At 42.1% G+C, this 15,419-nt stretch overlaps 1 protein-coding gene across 2 annotated transcripts; it reads right to left on the bottom strand.

Moving 5' to 3' along the window:
- Positions 1-532: 532 nt before the first annotated feature.
- Positions 533-15,398, bottom strand: LOC309691720 (DENN domain-containing protein 2A-like). Of its 2 annotated transcripts, none has more exons than XM_082509603.1 (20): positions 15,178-15,398; positions 12,525-12,596; positions 10,311-11,441; positions 10,129-10,220; positions 9,647-9,741; positions 9,339-9,551; positions 8,659-8,752; positions 8,523-8,573; positions 8,233-8,429; positions 8,006-8,115; positions 7,746-7,815; positions 7,364-7,441; positions 5,561-5,701; positions 4,895-5,043; positions 4,139-4,316; positions 4,004-4,045; positions 3,307-3,415; positions 2,642-2,911; positions 2,015-2,101; positions 533-1,090 (listed from the first exon to the last, which is right to left on the bottom strand). In XM_082509603.1, the coding sequence occupies exons 2-20, from the start codon at positions 12,581-12,583 to the stop codon at positions 1,059-1,061; spliced, it is 3,198 nt and encodes a 1,065-aa protein (XP_082365729.1). In that variant the 5' UTR covers positions 12,584-12,596; positions 15,178-15,398; the 3' UTR covers positions 533-1,058. The 2 variants fall into 2 exon arrangements, with proteins under 2 accessions (XP_082365729.1, XP_082365730.1); XM_082509604.1 differs by lacking the exon at positions 15,178-15,398 and adding an exon at positions 14,256-14,478.
- Between the last annotated feature and the right edge of the window lie 21 nt (positions 15,399-15,419).

Below are 15,419 nucleotides of genomic sequence, written 5' to 3'. Positions count from 1 at the left end.
TTTTCCTGCTGACAAAGATGTTTCCTCTTTGTGGGCTGAGGATCTGCTTTGTTTCCATGACTCAGAGACTAAAATAGTAAAGCTGCCACCAACCCTGAACCAAGGCTCTTTGTAGTAAAAGAAGAAAAAGAAAAGAAAGAAAGAAAAGGAAAGAACCAAATACCTTCAAACATACAAACACATCAGCCAGTAGTTAGGGAACTGGTGGCATGTGGATTACTCATGTTATAAAACTGGCACACAAATGATGAGTGAGTGCAATTCCCTCGGCTTTGATTCTCTTGTTCCCAGCGTGTAACAAACGGAAATTGTAAAATTTGCACCGTGTCATTGGATACATCTTGTATTTACCATAAAGTAAGCTCATCATTTGAAAATGTGCAAACTGGAGGAGGAAGAGAGAGAAAAGACATTTACAAAAATGGCACTGAGAATCTAAACATGTAATGCAACGGTTGTATGACATATTGCCATTTGCTTTGATGGCAACGAAAAAAATATGACAGCATCGAGACAAGAAATCACCACAGCATAGCCAGAGGATATTTATTCAAAGTGCATGTGATGTTGTCATGTTATGAATAAAAGAAAACTGAAATGCTATTTGGTGTAACTTTGTGGTCAGTCACTGTCAAAATATGTCTGAACAGCAAAAATATACTACTGCCCCCTGGTGGATTTAAAAGATTACTGCGAACGCTTCTTTCACTTTAACTTATATTCAAATCCAGACTACCACTGTTACTACTAATCAGTCTATTTATTTCCCATTAATCCAGGTTAATTCCTCAGCCATATGTAGCTCACAGCAACACACCAAACACAAAACCAGACATGCATAAACTGATGATGTCTGAAGAATCCTGTTATAAAAAGGATCAACAAGGTTTTTCATCTGTGTGACATGCAGCAGCATTTTTCCCTTGGCAGGATTAATTTGTTTGCAAAATCCCTCGTTCAGTGACATAAATCAGGATGAACAAAATTTGGTTGTGTTTTTCTTTGTTACATTAGTAGTTCTTCAAGACTTTCCTGGTTTCAGTGCTTTATTTGTTGTATTATTTCTTTGAAAGAAATTTCATTTTGTTTCCTGGAACAAAAAAAAGACACACACACAAAGTGACCAAAAGTGAGAATGAGCCCAAAACAATATTTTCCTCAAAAAAATTAAAGGAACAATTTGAAAGGTAATGTGGAATAAATGCATGCCATATCTTTGATCAAAATAAAAAGTATCAACCTACAGAGGGCTGCATTCAAAGAGATTTCAAAAATCAAATTGGAAAAAATGATGCAGCAGGTTTGTCCATTTTACTAAAATTTCATTAATCAACTCAAAATAGTAGTCAGTAGCTTATATGGTGCCTATGTGCTTGTATGCATGCCTGACAGCGTTGGGGCATGCTCTAGATGGTGTCCTGGAGGATCTCCTCCTAGGTCTGGACCATGGCACCACAGAGCTCCTAGATGTGGGAATCTGCCAATGGTATCATGGTATCATATCTGCATACTCTGACCACATTAGGCTGGACTCACTGCACCAATGTAATGTCTGACAACGGGTGTAAGGATTTCATCCCAATACCTAATGGCAGTCAGAGTGTCATTGCCTATATGTCAGTCCTACTGATAGATTAAGAGCCATTCTAGAGTAAAGCCTGTCTGCTATATTCTCCTCCATGCTCTTGAGACTGTGCACGGAGACACAACAAACCTGGCAATGGCACGTATTGATGTGCCATCCTGGAGTAGTTGGACTATCTGTGCAACCTCTGTAGGGTCCAGGTATCACCTCATTAGTGACACTGACCCTAGCCAAATACAAAACTAGTGAAAAAAAGTCGCCCTGTTGTTAATTTCACCAAAGCAACTGAAACTGTTTAACAACCCCCTCTGCTACTTAACTGACCAAATCAATATCCCAAAGGTTTCACTGACTTGATGTTACACACTCCTTAAGAAGAGTTCCTTTAATTTTTTTTGAGCAGTGTATATAAAGCAGTTGTTTCCTTACCCAAGCCTTTGAGAAACCTGTTAACCCTCCTATGTTCATTATCATGGATAGAATCCAGATACTCCTGCACTCTCACTTCAAACAGTCCTGGTGAGATTAAAAGAAGCAAAACAAAAACAATCATGAAGAGCTAGAAGAACCCATCACCCATACCCATTAAATTTATCCATCCTGTCTGTAAAAGTCACCAGTCACTTATGGCCAATCTAGAGTCACCAGTTATTCTAATTATGATGTCTTTGGACTGGAAGATGATGTAGTACTTGGAGAGAACTGGAGAAAGTGCAAACTCCACACAGAAAGGCCCCAGATGAGGAGTTCTAGACCTCAGGCAGTCGTTGGCTGCAAAAGGATTCTGACCCAAGTATAAAAAATCTTTTGATTTAAAATGATATTACTTTGACCAATTACTTTTGAGCCTTTGAAAATGGGGGATAAAACAACTCAAAGTGCTCTCAAGGCTTTACTATGAGGTATTACAGAGAAAACCCCAACAATCAGATGAGCCCCTATGAGCATACACTTGGCAACAGTGGGAAGGAAAAACTCCCTTTCAACAGGAAGAAACCTCTGGGAAAAAACACACTTTGAGACAAAATTCCTGTTCTTTCTGCTGTGCCTCTGTACCTCTGAGAGCCTGCCTATGAAGCTCCCTCTCCTGGATGAACCAGCCAAACATCTGCGTCTCCATGAAGATCTCCAAGAAGCGGCGCACGGTTTTGGATGGGATGGCTTTGCGAAAACCCTCTCGCTGAAAGAAGGACGAGGCAGGGGAGGAGGATGAAGAGGAGTAGCCGTCCTCCCTTTCGCCGGTGATGAAGAGAGGATAGTGGCCTACCAGCTCCACAAAGAATCGAACAAAGGCCTCGGACACAATGGTGCTAAGATGGCCTGAGTCTGGAGACGGGATGTTAGACGTGGTAATATAAAACATAACAAAGTCGACTTGCTGATCAACCATTTACATAATGTTCAAAAAGATGTTTACAGAAATTTTTATCTTCTAGTTAGTCTTTCTATCCCTTTACCCCAGTATGAATTATTTCATGACATTCCAAATTATTAGGGGATCAAGTCTTTGAACTACAGTGACTACTGACTTTTTCTCTGGCACCAACTAAAACCTGGTGGTAAACATGGTAAATATACAGCAGATCCACATTAAAGCACATAAGCGTTGTCACCACAACCATGTTTGTGTTCTAGGTTTAACCATAAAGAAGCCTCAAAGCCACCAAAGAAGCCTCTATGACACTGTAGAGTCATAGAAAAAAGTCCTCAGTTTGACTCACCGCTGCTTGTATCTCCTCCTCGCTCATTAGCAAGCTCTCTTCGCCTCTCCAGAACGTTCTCCAGAGCCGTCTGAAGCTTAGGTGGCAGGATGGAGTCTTCATCGTCCAACTAAATGTGAGATAACAGGAAAGAAAATGTATTCATAAACCATAGATAGGTAGATGTAACCTTGGAAACATTATGAAAGATAAATATAGCCTCTAGATCTCAAAAAAGTGAAGTCAATACAAAAAGTGCTGTAAACTTTCTCTTGCTGCAAAAGCACTTACGTTATGGTATAACTACCTTTGATTTCTTTGCTCTATGACTAGCTAAGAACAGTTATGGAAACTTTCTGCCACTGAAAAAACAAACATTTTTTTGTCGCCCAGAAGTCAAAGTTTCAGGTTATTATCTTAAAATCTCAACTTACTAACTCAGACTTCTGTGAATATAACTAGAAGTTTTAACTTCTGGGTGACAGAAAGCACCTTTTTTTTCCAGTGCTGGAAGCAGGCTTCTATAAGAAGTCACATACGCACTGACCATTTGAAAAACAATACACATTTAAGGCTTTTTTTTTTTATTTTTCTTTGGCTACAACGCTTTTTTTTTTTTTTGAGAAAGTCTGGGTGAGGCTGAAACAATTTCATCTACACAGATACAGAGTGTGACAAACCATAAACACACACACACGCCTTTAAAAAAATATCTGACCTGTCTTAGAAATCGACTATTCCCAAGATCCACAACCAGAACCTGTACACAGAAAAAAGGTTATTTCTCTGCACAGCAGCTCATAAGTAATGTATTCCTATATGATTGCAGTGACACTTGTATTACTCCTCTGACCTCCTCCAGGGGCAGCTCAGTGAGTTGGGGCAGGGAGCTGGACAGCAGGCCCACGATGAAAGGGGTTGGTGTGCAGACGATGTCGAGCATAGCTGAGGGCAGCACTGGGATGTAAGTGTGCTGCCATACAAAGGGGTAGAGCAATGCCACGACTGCATGACAGCATTGGGAAAGAGTACTAAAGGAGGGAGCAGAGAACACAACAGTGGAACATTATTAAATTGAGCTTTTAATGAATTTTAATTTAAAAAACAAAACAAAACTGACTTTCCCTTTTAGTCTATATGAGACAAAGGAGAGAATTATCAGTTATTCTCACCGCATGAGGGCACCACAGTCTAAATAGAGACTAGCCATTCTCTAATGTAATACCATTGCCCTGAGAGAAAACCAAGCCTACAGACTTCTTTCATTTACATCACTGCACTTTGCATTCCTGTCTTCTACTACTGTGGCTGATCTTTCTGACTCCCAGTGGCTTTCAGCAGAGCAAACAAACCAGTCCCAACACGTCAACAACTCAGCTGGCCTTAGCTCTCTGGTATGTTCCCTAAATAAAACTGGGACTGCCTTAAATTTATTTAAAATTGTGAGTCTAGACCACCCACATATCCTGTAACTTTATCGTAAAACACCCCTGCTGCTTTCAACTAATATTTGCCATTTTCATAACTGCATAAACAGTACAGCTTCATATATAGCTGGAAGATATGGATTTTGGTGTACAGACAATATGGCTTAAATGAAGGGACAAACCTGAGCTTGTCTGCTGTGAAGATGACTCGCCTCTCTAGCAGCAGAGAGCCAAAAACCCTGAGAAGCAGGCGCAGACTCAAGCAGGAGAACAGACATTCAAAATCCACATGCTCCAGGCGTGAGTCAGAGGGTCGACAGAGCTCCATCACCTAAAAGATTTGATCCTGTCAGCTTACTCAATGTAACACCAAAGTTGTGTCTGATGGACTGACAAATCCATTCCATCATTCGGTTCTAAATATGTTCATTTCAAGTCATTTTAATCTGGATCTGAACTACTTTCAGCTCTAGTTATGGTTAGCGAACTGTATAAGCTGTTCATCCACAACTGCTAGGCAAAAATGCAAAAACATTTAGCCAGCAAATATTTTGTCAAATCTTTACATGTGTAGGAAAAAATGTAGTAAAAGTTCCAAATTACTGGGTGTCAATAAAGGTTTCATTTTTTTGCAGTGTTTTTTTAGATGAAAGAAACAAAACTGGATGAATTTTGTATAGTGAGATTTAAATTTCAAAATCTGGTCAAAAAAAATGGCAATGTTCTTAGCAGATTATTTGATTTATGCTTAGGATTCCAAATAAAAAGACATTTTTAACTATTTTATCTGACTTTTTCTTACAGTTTGTTACTTTTTTGGGGGGTGGGGGGGTTCCACTGTCGCTCACCTCAGTGCCTGAACCAGGAAGAAAAGTTTTGATGGTGATGGTTTTCCTAGGAGCTGGAAACTGGGCCTCCATGATGGCTCTCATGAAAGGCTGGACCAAGGCAGGAGACAGAGCCCTGCGCCTCTCCACCTCATCCAGCACCTAGAATGCGTGCATATAAAACAAGCTTAATTTCATTTGTAATCTGTACTCCCCAAATTCCACCAACATATTAAGTTTCCTTAATCTAACCACCACTCTCTGCTCCTCATCCCTGCTTACACCCTGCTCAGGAAACAAACCCCTTGAAGCACCCAGGTCATTAAATGTGGCCAGATGATCCTCCAGCCACAGGACTGTTTTGACAGACTGGTCCATCTTTGAACAGCAGGACATGGAGACCTTTACTCAGTCTGTCCCTTTCTACAGTAAGTGCTGCGTAGAGAATGTGACAGTGACCAAAACCATCTGGGTTTTTCCTAACTAAAAAACCTTGGATGATGAGTGACGTACAGGCTCTGATCAAACTGATCAGACATGGTTCTGGATAGTAAGACTACACACCTTTGGAGCAGGAGTCACAAGTTCGATTCCCACCCGCTATCCAGTAAGGGTCCTGGCTAGACCCGCCATGCTAAAAAAAACCCCCCAAAAAACAAGCCCTGGAATGCTGCAGCTCAGACACAAGCATTTCACTACATTGTGTATGTGACAAATAAAGGTTGTTTATTGGTGTCACTCAGTATCAGATCCCCGCAAGGCTGCCCTCTCAGCCCCCTACTCTACACCAACCCATCTAACCATTGTTATTGTCAAGTATGCTGATGAGACTACTGTGGTTGGGCTCATATTTGATGGAGATGAGACAGTGTATAGGGCGTAGGTAGAGAACTTGTCCCGCTGGTGCTCAGAAAATTACCCAAAGCTGAACATCCTTAAAACAAAAGAACTCATGATGGACTTCAGGAGGCACAGGCAGGTCCACCACCCTCTCATCTTAAGTGGAGAACATGTGGAATCTGTCTCCACCTTCATTTCCAGGCACCCACATCTCCACCGATCTCACCTGGACCCACAACACCAACGCCCCTTAAAGAAAGCCCCGCAGCGGCTGCACTTCCTCCGTGTCCTGAGGAAGAATAACTGGGACCAGAAGCTGCTGCTGGCCTTCTAACGCTCCTCGGTGGAGAGGGTGCTCTCCTACTGCCTGGGTGTTTGGTATGAAGGGGTCACTACTGAGAATAGGAAGGCTGCACAGAGGATAATTAACACCACCCAAAAAAAAAAAAAAATCAGTGGCTGCCCTCTGTCACCCCTGGAGGCCATCGCCAGATCCTCCTCTCCCAGCAAAACCAGAGCCATCATAGGTAATCCCTTGCACCCCGCCCACCACCTGTTTGACCTGCTGCAACCTGGTCAGTGCCTCGGGTCAATCAGGTCGCACACCTCCAGACTCACAAACAGCTTCTTTCCCTGGGCCATTCAGACTGTTAACAAGCACTATCCCCCCACACCCCACCCCTGCCCACTCACAATATTAATCTGCGCCATGGTCTGAGTAACCCTCATCACTCAGGCCACTCGCATACAGACTCTTCCACTATTTCCAAGCACTTTGTCTCCAATGTGTCCCTTTCTCTTTTTTTGTATATATCCCTTTTGACTGTATATATTTGTCCTGTTTGTTATTTATTCCCGGTGTCTTACTATCTATACATTATTCCTACACAGTTGGTGTGGAGTGCCCATAATTTTGTTGTACATGGACATGGACAATGACAATATAGGGTAATAAAGGATGCTATCTGCGGAGGAGTGATTTACCTTGGAGAACAAGTTGAAGCAGCCAAGATGGCTGACAATACAATAGACCTCTGGCAGACGTTTGCCTTTTCCACTAGGCTGTGAGAAAAAGATGAAAATATGACACATAATACTCACTAGTGTACTCCTAGACATGAGGACAGACTAGTATATAAATCAACAGTATTGCAATACACACACTCCTCCTACAGAAATGCATAAGCAGAAACACATGCGCACCCGCACATACACAGTTCCCAGTCTCACACATTTCCGCCCAGAGTCTGAGATGGGCTGTTTTCCCACAGGCGCAGGCACACTATTCTGGTATGCTTATTTACTCAGCCGTCATTGTGGTATTTAGCTACTTCCTGTTCGGTGACGGCACACGATTTCTATTTACCAGTAAACGCCGGCAGTATCCAAACCTTCGGCTCCCATCCACTCCAGTCAAAACAAATGAGAACATCTCACTGCGAGGGAAGAGCCATGACAAAAATATAATTAGTGTATTTTTACTTTTCAAAGAGAAAATACACATATACTGTAAAAGTCAACACTATTAATGAAATTGATAGTGTTTCCCGTGGTATAAAGAGTTGAATTTTCAGTGTTTATTATATTGAGATAAGTGTGTCGCCCTGTTCATTTCACACTCCTCACCTTGGGTATCTCTCCACCGGCTCCCAGTCTTTAGCATCAGGAAAGCAGAACTGAGGAATGATCCTCAGTTGATCCTCCGTCTCCCTCATGAACTTGAAGGTTCGCTCCAGCTGCAGTTAAAATGAGGTGAGAGATTTAAGATCAGTTACCACTTCTTGCATTTCTTCTTTTTTAATGTATTTGGTCTTAAATTAAACTACTACAAAAATGAGACATGATTCAAGGACCTTAGGAGGGAACTGCTGTGTGACCTCTGGTAGATAGTGCGCTCCAGCCTTTGATTTCTGCAGCGACACAACCAGGAAATATTCAAAAAGTTTGCGCTGATGGAGCTCATGTTCGAGTGAGTGTCTTCTGGTGTGGACCTGAGCCTGGCTCGGCTGGCTCAGTATAGACTTCACCGACACGAGACGCTGGCGGTGAGCTGGAAGAAAGGATGTAAGCCAGAGCACTATTATACACCTCAGTGTGAAAAATAAAGAAACAATGACAGATAAATGAATAATTGAAACCCTACCTTTTGCTCTTTCTTCAATTTCACTCTCAGAGTCACTGTTCTCATCTGTTACTGTAAATTAAAACCCAAAAATACAAACTTACTAGACAGTAAAATAAATATTACAATCAATTTTCATTCCTTTTAACACTGTCACCTCTGCCCGAGCTTGTCTCAGCATAATGATAGATCCTTCTGAGATGCTTTTTCCTGGACCGAGTTTCAAATATGCTGTTGATCCTGAGTACAACCTGTCCAAAGGAATAAATAAAAATATGTCTCAGTGCCAGTAAATACTACTGCGTGATATCTGTGTGCAAAGAGGCTGTATCTGATGTATAGGAAAATATCCAAAAACGGAGGCAGTTAGGATTGGAGTTGAGGGTTATGGTTATGGTGTGTGGTGTGATGATGTTTCCATGTCACAAACTTATGACATGATTGGTCCCTTGCAGAAGCTGGATCAACATTTATTTTGATTATCCAGGAACAACACCAACACAGTGATACCTAATCTAATGCAACGTTCCATTTGCTTCGGAAATCAGAACTGGGAGCAAAGTCACCCCCGACTTCAGTACATTCCAGTAGGAAAGTTGAAAAAGTGAGGAAAGGATTATTTTTGCTCTTAAGCGAGGTACAACTACTAATCCATCACTAGCAAAACAGTGCAGTGCTTGTTTTCTCCAATTAAAAACACTAAATCAGTGCCCAGCAAATTAGTCTTAAATAGTATGTGCTTAATAATTTGCCAGGGTTAATAAAAGAAACCAACTGTTCAAAATGGATGTGATAAGATTCTGCAGCAAAAAAAAAAAAACATGCACAAACACAGACCGTCGGTATTCTCCGGCAGGTGCGGCCATAGGAATCCCCGGGCAGCCAGGAGGCTTGTTCAGGTCCGGTGGGGGTAGATGGAGGGCTGAGCTGGGGTGGAGATGAAACACCTCTACTGCTTCCAGTGCTATGGATCTGCTGGTTGGTTCTCCGCATGTCCAGCAGCTTAAAGCTTCTGCCTGAATTCTGCCTGAAGAACCCTGGTCTGGAGGCCTATGGACAGAAAATAAATAAATAATAATAACCATAATTATTTCTAACTACTGAAACCAAGTAGTTGCTGTTTCAAGTTCAGGGTATACTTTAACCTTAGCAGTGTCAGCACCAGGAGAGGAAGGTAAAGACTGCTGGGAGCATTGGCTCTCCAACTCTATATCCTCATACGGGTTCTCATTTGACGAGTCTGCAGAAAAACCAGAAGTAACGCATTTGACGCAAGTTTTCAAGCATGTCTGATAATTGTGCACAAAGTTAACATTATTCAGTATTTTACAGTGAAGCAGGGCTGCAGTCCTGCCATGACACTTTGGACTTAATTTCTGATGCAGTAAAAGTGGTAAAGTAGTTTACCTGGCAGTTTTGAGGAGGGGTTGTTTTTTTTTTTACACGTTTAACAAAAATTGTACTCATACTTGATTGTTTTCTGCTGAATACTGTATCTGCATGTTACAATTAGCATGTAGAAGAGGAAAAAACTCAGCTCTGGAATCAACTGCATCCCATCTAACTACACTTCCACTACAATTTGCTCATAAAGGTATTCAATGGATAATGCAGGTTGGTGTCTGACCCAGGATGTCTTCATAGTGATGTTCCTGAGACAGCGAGCGAGAGAAGAGCAGACCATTTGACCCCGCAAGGTCTTCGAACTCAAAGGATCTCCTGTCATCATGAGATGAAAGCATGAGTTAATACATTACATACAGCTGGCATAACTTCACCAAGCAAATAATCTTTCTAATCCATGGATACCTGTTGAAGCTGTCCCGGACTCTCTCACCTCTGGGTCTTCCGTAGATGCCAGAGGGAGGTTTCAAGGAAGTTTTCGAAGCTACTGACGGTAGTGGTGGGAGGTTCCTCTGCCCTCTGCCTTGCCTCCTTCCCAGGGAGGCAGTAGCTGGGTGCTGGAAGGTTCGTTGGGGTTTAGGGACGGGGTTGATGGGGGGTGCACCTGGCTCGGTGTACACATTTTCATGCTGCTCCTTCTTTTCTTTGGTCCCAGATCTTGCAACTGTGCTTCTTTGAGCTAAAGCTTCAGATTCGTTTTTCCTCACCTCCAGCTGCTTGTCCTTGCTCGGTGGGCTGAAGTAGTTTCCAAGCTCTGGGGGCATTTTTCCATGGTTCCCCCCCATAGCCTCCAGCTTTTTAAAAAGACTGAATACAGCTCTCTTCTCATGACTCGTCTGTTCTGCTGCTCTCCTGTCAATGCTTTTTTTCAGGGTTCCCACCTGCTGTTTATCTGTTGATGTAGGCGAACAGGGCCTTGAATCCCCAAGTTTTTCTACATTCTCTTTCTCGTGTTCTTGTTTTTCTTTGTGAACTACAACTCTTTTACAGTCTTCCTTTACTTGGTTGCTACCAGGCTTACTGATATTGAATGCTCCTCTTTGCTGTTTTGTGGGTTCAACCGGTGAACAAGGCCTGGAATCTCCATTTTTTCCTACACTTTCTTTCCTAAGATCCTGCTTTTCCTTATGGGCTACTTTTGTGCAACTTTCTGCACTTTGCTTGTCTTCTATACATTTATTGTTGCTTTTTGGCAGCCAGTCTGTCCTTTTTACACCGCTACTTTGGCCCACGTTATCCGAGGTTAGAGATGAATGAGTGGGTTCCTTGCCCTCCCATAGTGAAATCTTGTCCCTGATGCTGCAGCCATTTGATCTGGGCAGCTTGACTCCTACTAAGAGAGCATTGTCATTGCTCTGAGGGTCAAAGCTCGACCTCCTGTGGGCCATCATGGATGATTCTTCCTTCTGGTTAATGAGGTTTTCCAGTGGGGTAAAGGGGTGTTTTAGTGTTCCCTCTCTTCTGTGCTCACCTCCCTTGTTTTCTACTGAAGCGAAACAGAAACCACTTTCCCCCACCGGAGAGCCCCTCTTTAGCCTAAAAATAAAAATAGGAAATCATTTTAGAAATGCTTGAAATATAAAAGCAAATCGCACATTATCACATGACGCAATGATAACTTCCGGGTAAATCGAACAACCCAAAATGTCTCTTGCACTGGCTGCTGCACTCTGCAAGTTTTATGTCATTTTTTTCAACCACATGTGGGTGTTTACATACAGTTTATGCATGTCATATATTGTAATGATTGTGTGAATGCGCTGCGACAGACTGGCGACCTGTCCAGGGTGTACCCTGCCTAGGCTCCAGCGCCCCAGTGGACCCTGAAAAGGATAAGCAGAAGCAAATGTATGGATAGATGGCTTGTGTGAACGTATTTCACGTCGCCACGGCCAGCAGGAATAGAAACCATAGAAAAGAATGGCTTTCAGAGCACAGTTGTGGTTTTGTCCCCTAGTGTGTGGAAAAAACCCTCAGCTATGATGCAAAATTGAAGCATCTGCAATAAAGTCAAATAAATATACTTTTCCACTTGGAAGAACAAAGAAAATATAAAGCGAACTGGAGGCTTGGGTAAATTTGTCGAACATAGTCTACCATCTCCAGCTCGGGTCTCCTGGAATAACACGTTAACATTTATTTGGATTTTTTTTTAATGCATACTTTTCCACATTCCCAAATTCAATCAGGAAAATTGAAAATAAATGGAATACCAATTAAAGAATAACCTACTGCTAGCAGAGTTCCCTGAACTTCCCAGTATGGTCACAGTGACTGCCAGCTAGGGGACATTCAGTCTTTTTCTGGACAGTGGGAAAATCCATCCTGAGAGTAAATGCCAGAGGACAAGCCTATGACCGAGCATCTTCTCATCGGCCTCGCTAAATAAACACATGCTTGGATTGGAGCCCATTTCATCAAACTGTTATGTTTTAATAAATAAACGGGAGGAAATGGGAAGCCTTAAGTTGAAAGACCTTTTCTGACTTTCCCTTAATGGATGTAATGATTAAAGGGCAGCCTAACAGGGTTTCTTATTTTCTCAGGGCTCAGGGAGAAATTTGTGAAGGCCCGTGTCCTATTTTAATGCCTCACTGGTAAACCTGGTCAGATACAAACCTGTTGATAGATGAGTTGATGTAATCTTGCTTTGTTTTCATTCTCTCAGCGGCCTCCATGATCACTGCACACCTGGGAGAGAGAGAAAGAGAGACATAGAAGCAACTTCTGTCAGCATCTTCTCTGATTTTGCTTGTTCGTTGAATTGCACATTAGCGGTTGTTGTGGTTTTGCTCCCACTGACAATAGCTATCCGGCTTTACACTGTTATATAGTCTTCACATTGCATTTTTAGTAGATTAAACATTAAGCTGGTAAACTTCAGCATTCGGGCCACAGGACAGCTGGGCAAAATCAAAGAAACCATGACAGCCAGAGACTCAAGTGCAACTCCCCGAAGTAGTTCATCACACTAACTAACACTTCATTCAGCAGTCATTTAGGGCCTGCCTTTTCTTTCCTCTCCTTTAGTGTATTGTAGTATACTCGTTTTTCCACCACTTCCAAACATTTGACCCCTGCAGTGACAAAGCTGCTGTGCAAATTCTCGTACTTTCACATCTTCGAGGTCAATGTTCTTGTAGTTCAGCGTCCTCTAAAACAGGGCTTGGTGATTTCCCATATGTGAGGCCCCTGCCATCATTTGTTTATTGATATACACTCCAAATGATATGACAGATGTGCATAAGGACTACATACCACCCTTAAGGCTGTAGGGTAGCTGACTGGCTATAAAAAAAGCCATTTAGAGCTACACCATTTGCTAGAAGATACATCCTGGCAACAAGATACACAATACTAGTTAGAATTAGAAAAAGCACCACTTCAATCTTACTTTATTAGCAAACATACAATCAGTGGCCCCTTTAGGTACATGTTGCTTGTACCAGGCTGGATCCCTTTTTACCGTCATGGCCTTAATTCTTCACCGACAAGGTGCTGGAAACGTCCCTCAGAGATTTTGGCCAGGTACGCTGTGGTGTATAAATGATGCTCAGTTTAAAGTGTGGCTAGAAATATCCCCCAAATCACTACACCACCAGAACGAGCCTGAACTGTTGATCCAATGCAGTATGGATCCATGCTCTTATGTCTTCTGATACTACCAGCTCACTGTCACAGTAGAGGATTTTTCAGTTATCTTTTGTCCACTTTTGGTGAGCCTGTGTGTGAACTGTAACCTCAGTTTCCTGTTTTTAGCTAACAGGAGTGGCACCCGGTATGGTCTTCTGCTGCTGTATTCTGTATTCTGCATACCTTGACTGTAACACATGGTTATTTGTGGTAGTGTTGTCTTATTAAATTGAAGCAGTCGAGCCATTCTCCTCTGACCTCTGGCATCAACAAATGGATTTTTGCCCAGAGAACTGCTGCTCACTGCATACTTTCTCTTTGGTGTGTGGGAAAATATGAGCAGAACAGCAGTTTTGGAAGTACTTGACCTGACTTGATCTGGTATCAACAACCCTTTTACATTCAAAATTACTTAAATCACCTATCTTCCTCCTTCTGATGCTCAGTTTAAACTTCAGTAGGCTGTTTTGACCATGCCTAAATGGCCCAAATTGCTCTTATGTGACTGGCTGATGAGATATTTGTGTTAACAAGCAGTTCAGCAGGTGTGTCAAACAAAGCGTAGGAGTGTATATTTAGATACAGTGAAATTATATTCTGCAGTAATCTGTTTCTTCTGGCAAAGACAAACTCATGGGCACAGTGCATATTCTGCTGAAATCAGATCATTTCTAACATTATCTCCTTTCAAATTAAAACATTAAATCAGTTTCTTACCTCCTTTCGCTGCACAGTTTTCATGTGTTCATCAGTGGAATGGGAGCACAGTGCATCCCATGCTGCTATAACAGTATCCATTGGTATAACTTCCAAAACAGCTGTAGTGTGCAGTTTATATGCCCAGGTTCAAATAGATTTTCTAAGCCTTGAAACAATTCATCGACTGCTTATCTTAGTGAGCCTTGAAGACACAGTGCTGAACGTGCCCCCCTCTCCCTGCTTCGCCTCTAATCACCCTCTCTCTCCCCTCACCCTGGATATGACTTCCTCCCCCCCTCTCTCTCTCTCTCTCTCTCTCTCTCTCTCTCCCTTTCTTTACTGTTGATTCACTTAGAGCTGGCTTCAGAAACGAGCTGTGTACGAATGAATGGATGGATAGATGTCTCTTGATGCTAACTAAAACTATTTCATCCCATACTTTACATCCACAAGCTGTGTGGAAATTTGTGGAATGTGGGACAGACATCATCATATTACGGCTTTTCCCTCCAAATCTGAAATTCACTGGAATTGTTTTTCATTCCAGCTGCTCGTGCAGCTGCACAACCCCCCTCCAATGATTTCCAATGACGTTACGTTCACTGTCATACAGAAATTGATAGGAGAACATGTAAAAAAGGAAAATTCTACATTTGTTTGTACTTTTGACTGTCATTATGCAAATGTTTGATATAAATATTTATGGGAGTGTTTATTTACATTTGCTACATATAAGCGTGGATTTAAATCCTTCAACTTTTAAACTTCAAGTTTACTCACATCTTTTATCACCACACCCAACCGCGTACCACGTTGCTCTTGCACGTGAATGGACGTGAAGCTTTGGATGTTTGAGAAGCTAGAAGGCTTTGTAAAAGTATTACATACATATGTATCAACTATACGATTAGATAAATCTACATAATTGCCAAATGCTTACCAGAAATGTAGTGCTGTCCAAGTTCAAGTGCTGCAACCCTGCTGTAAACGGACTTTTTTGGCGCTGCAGTTTTTAAACTGTAAATACATTTGCTTGTAGCCAATGAAAGTTGGGTTCTCGCGAACAAGTGGCACGGCAGCAGGTGAAATGTGAGCAGCTGGCTCACTTTTTTTTTCAACAGTCAATCCCAGCTGTTATTTTTGGGGCGGTGGGGGGAGCTGTAATTCCACTCCTGTCCTACT

The sequence above is a fragment of the Aulonocara stuartgranti genome, assembly GCF_965226115.1.
Source record: "Aulonocara stuartgranti genome assembly, chromosome: 17".
Taxonomy (NCBI): Eukaryota; Metazoa; Chordata; class Actinopteri; order Cichliformes; family Cichlidae; genus Aulonocara; species Aulonocara stuartgranti.
The sequence above is the reverse complement of the archived record's forward strand: the minus strand, read 5'-3'. Positions and strand labels throughout refer to the sequence as shown.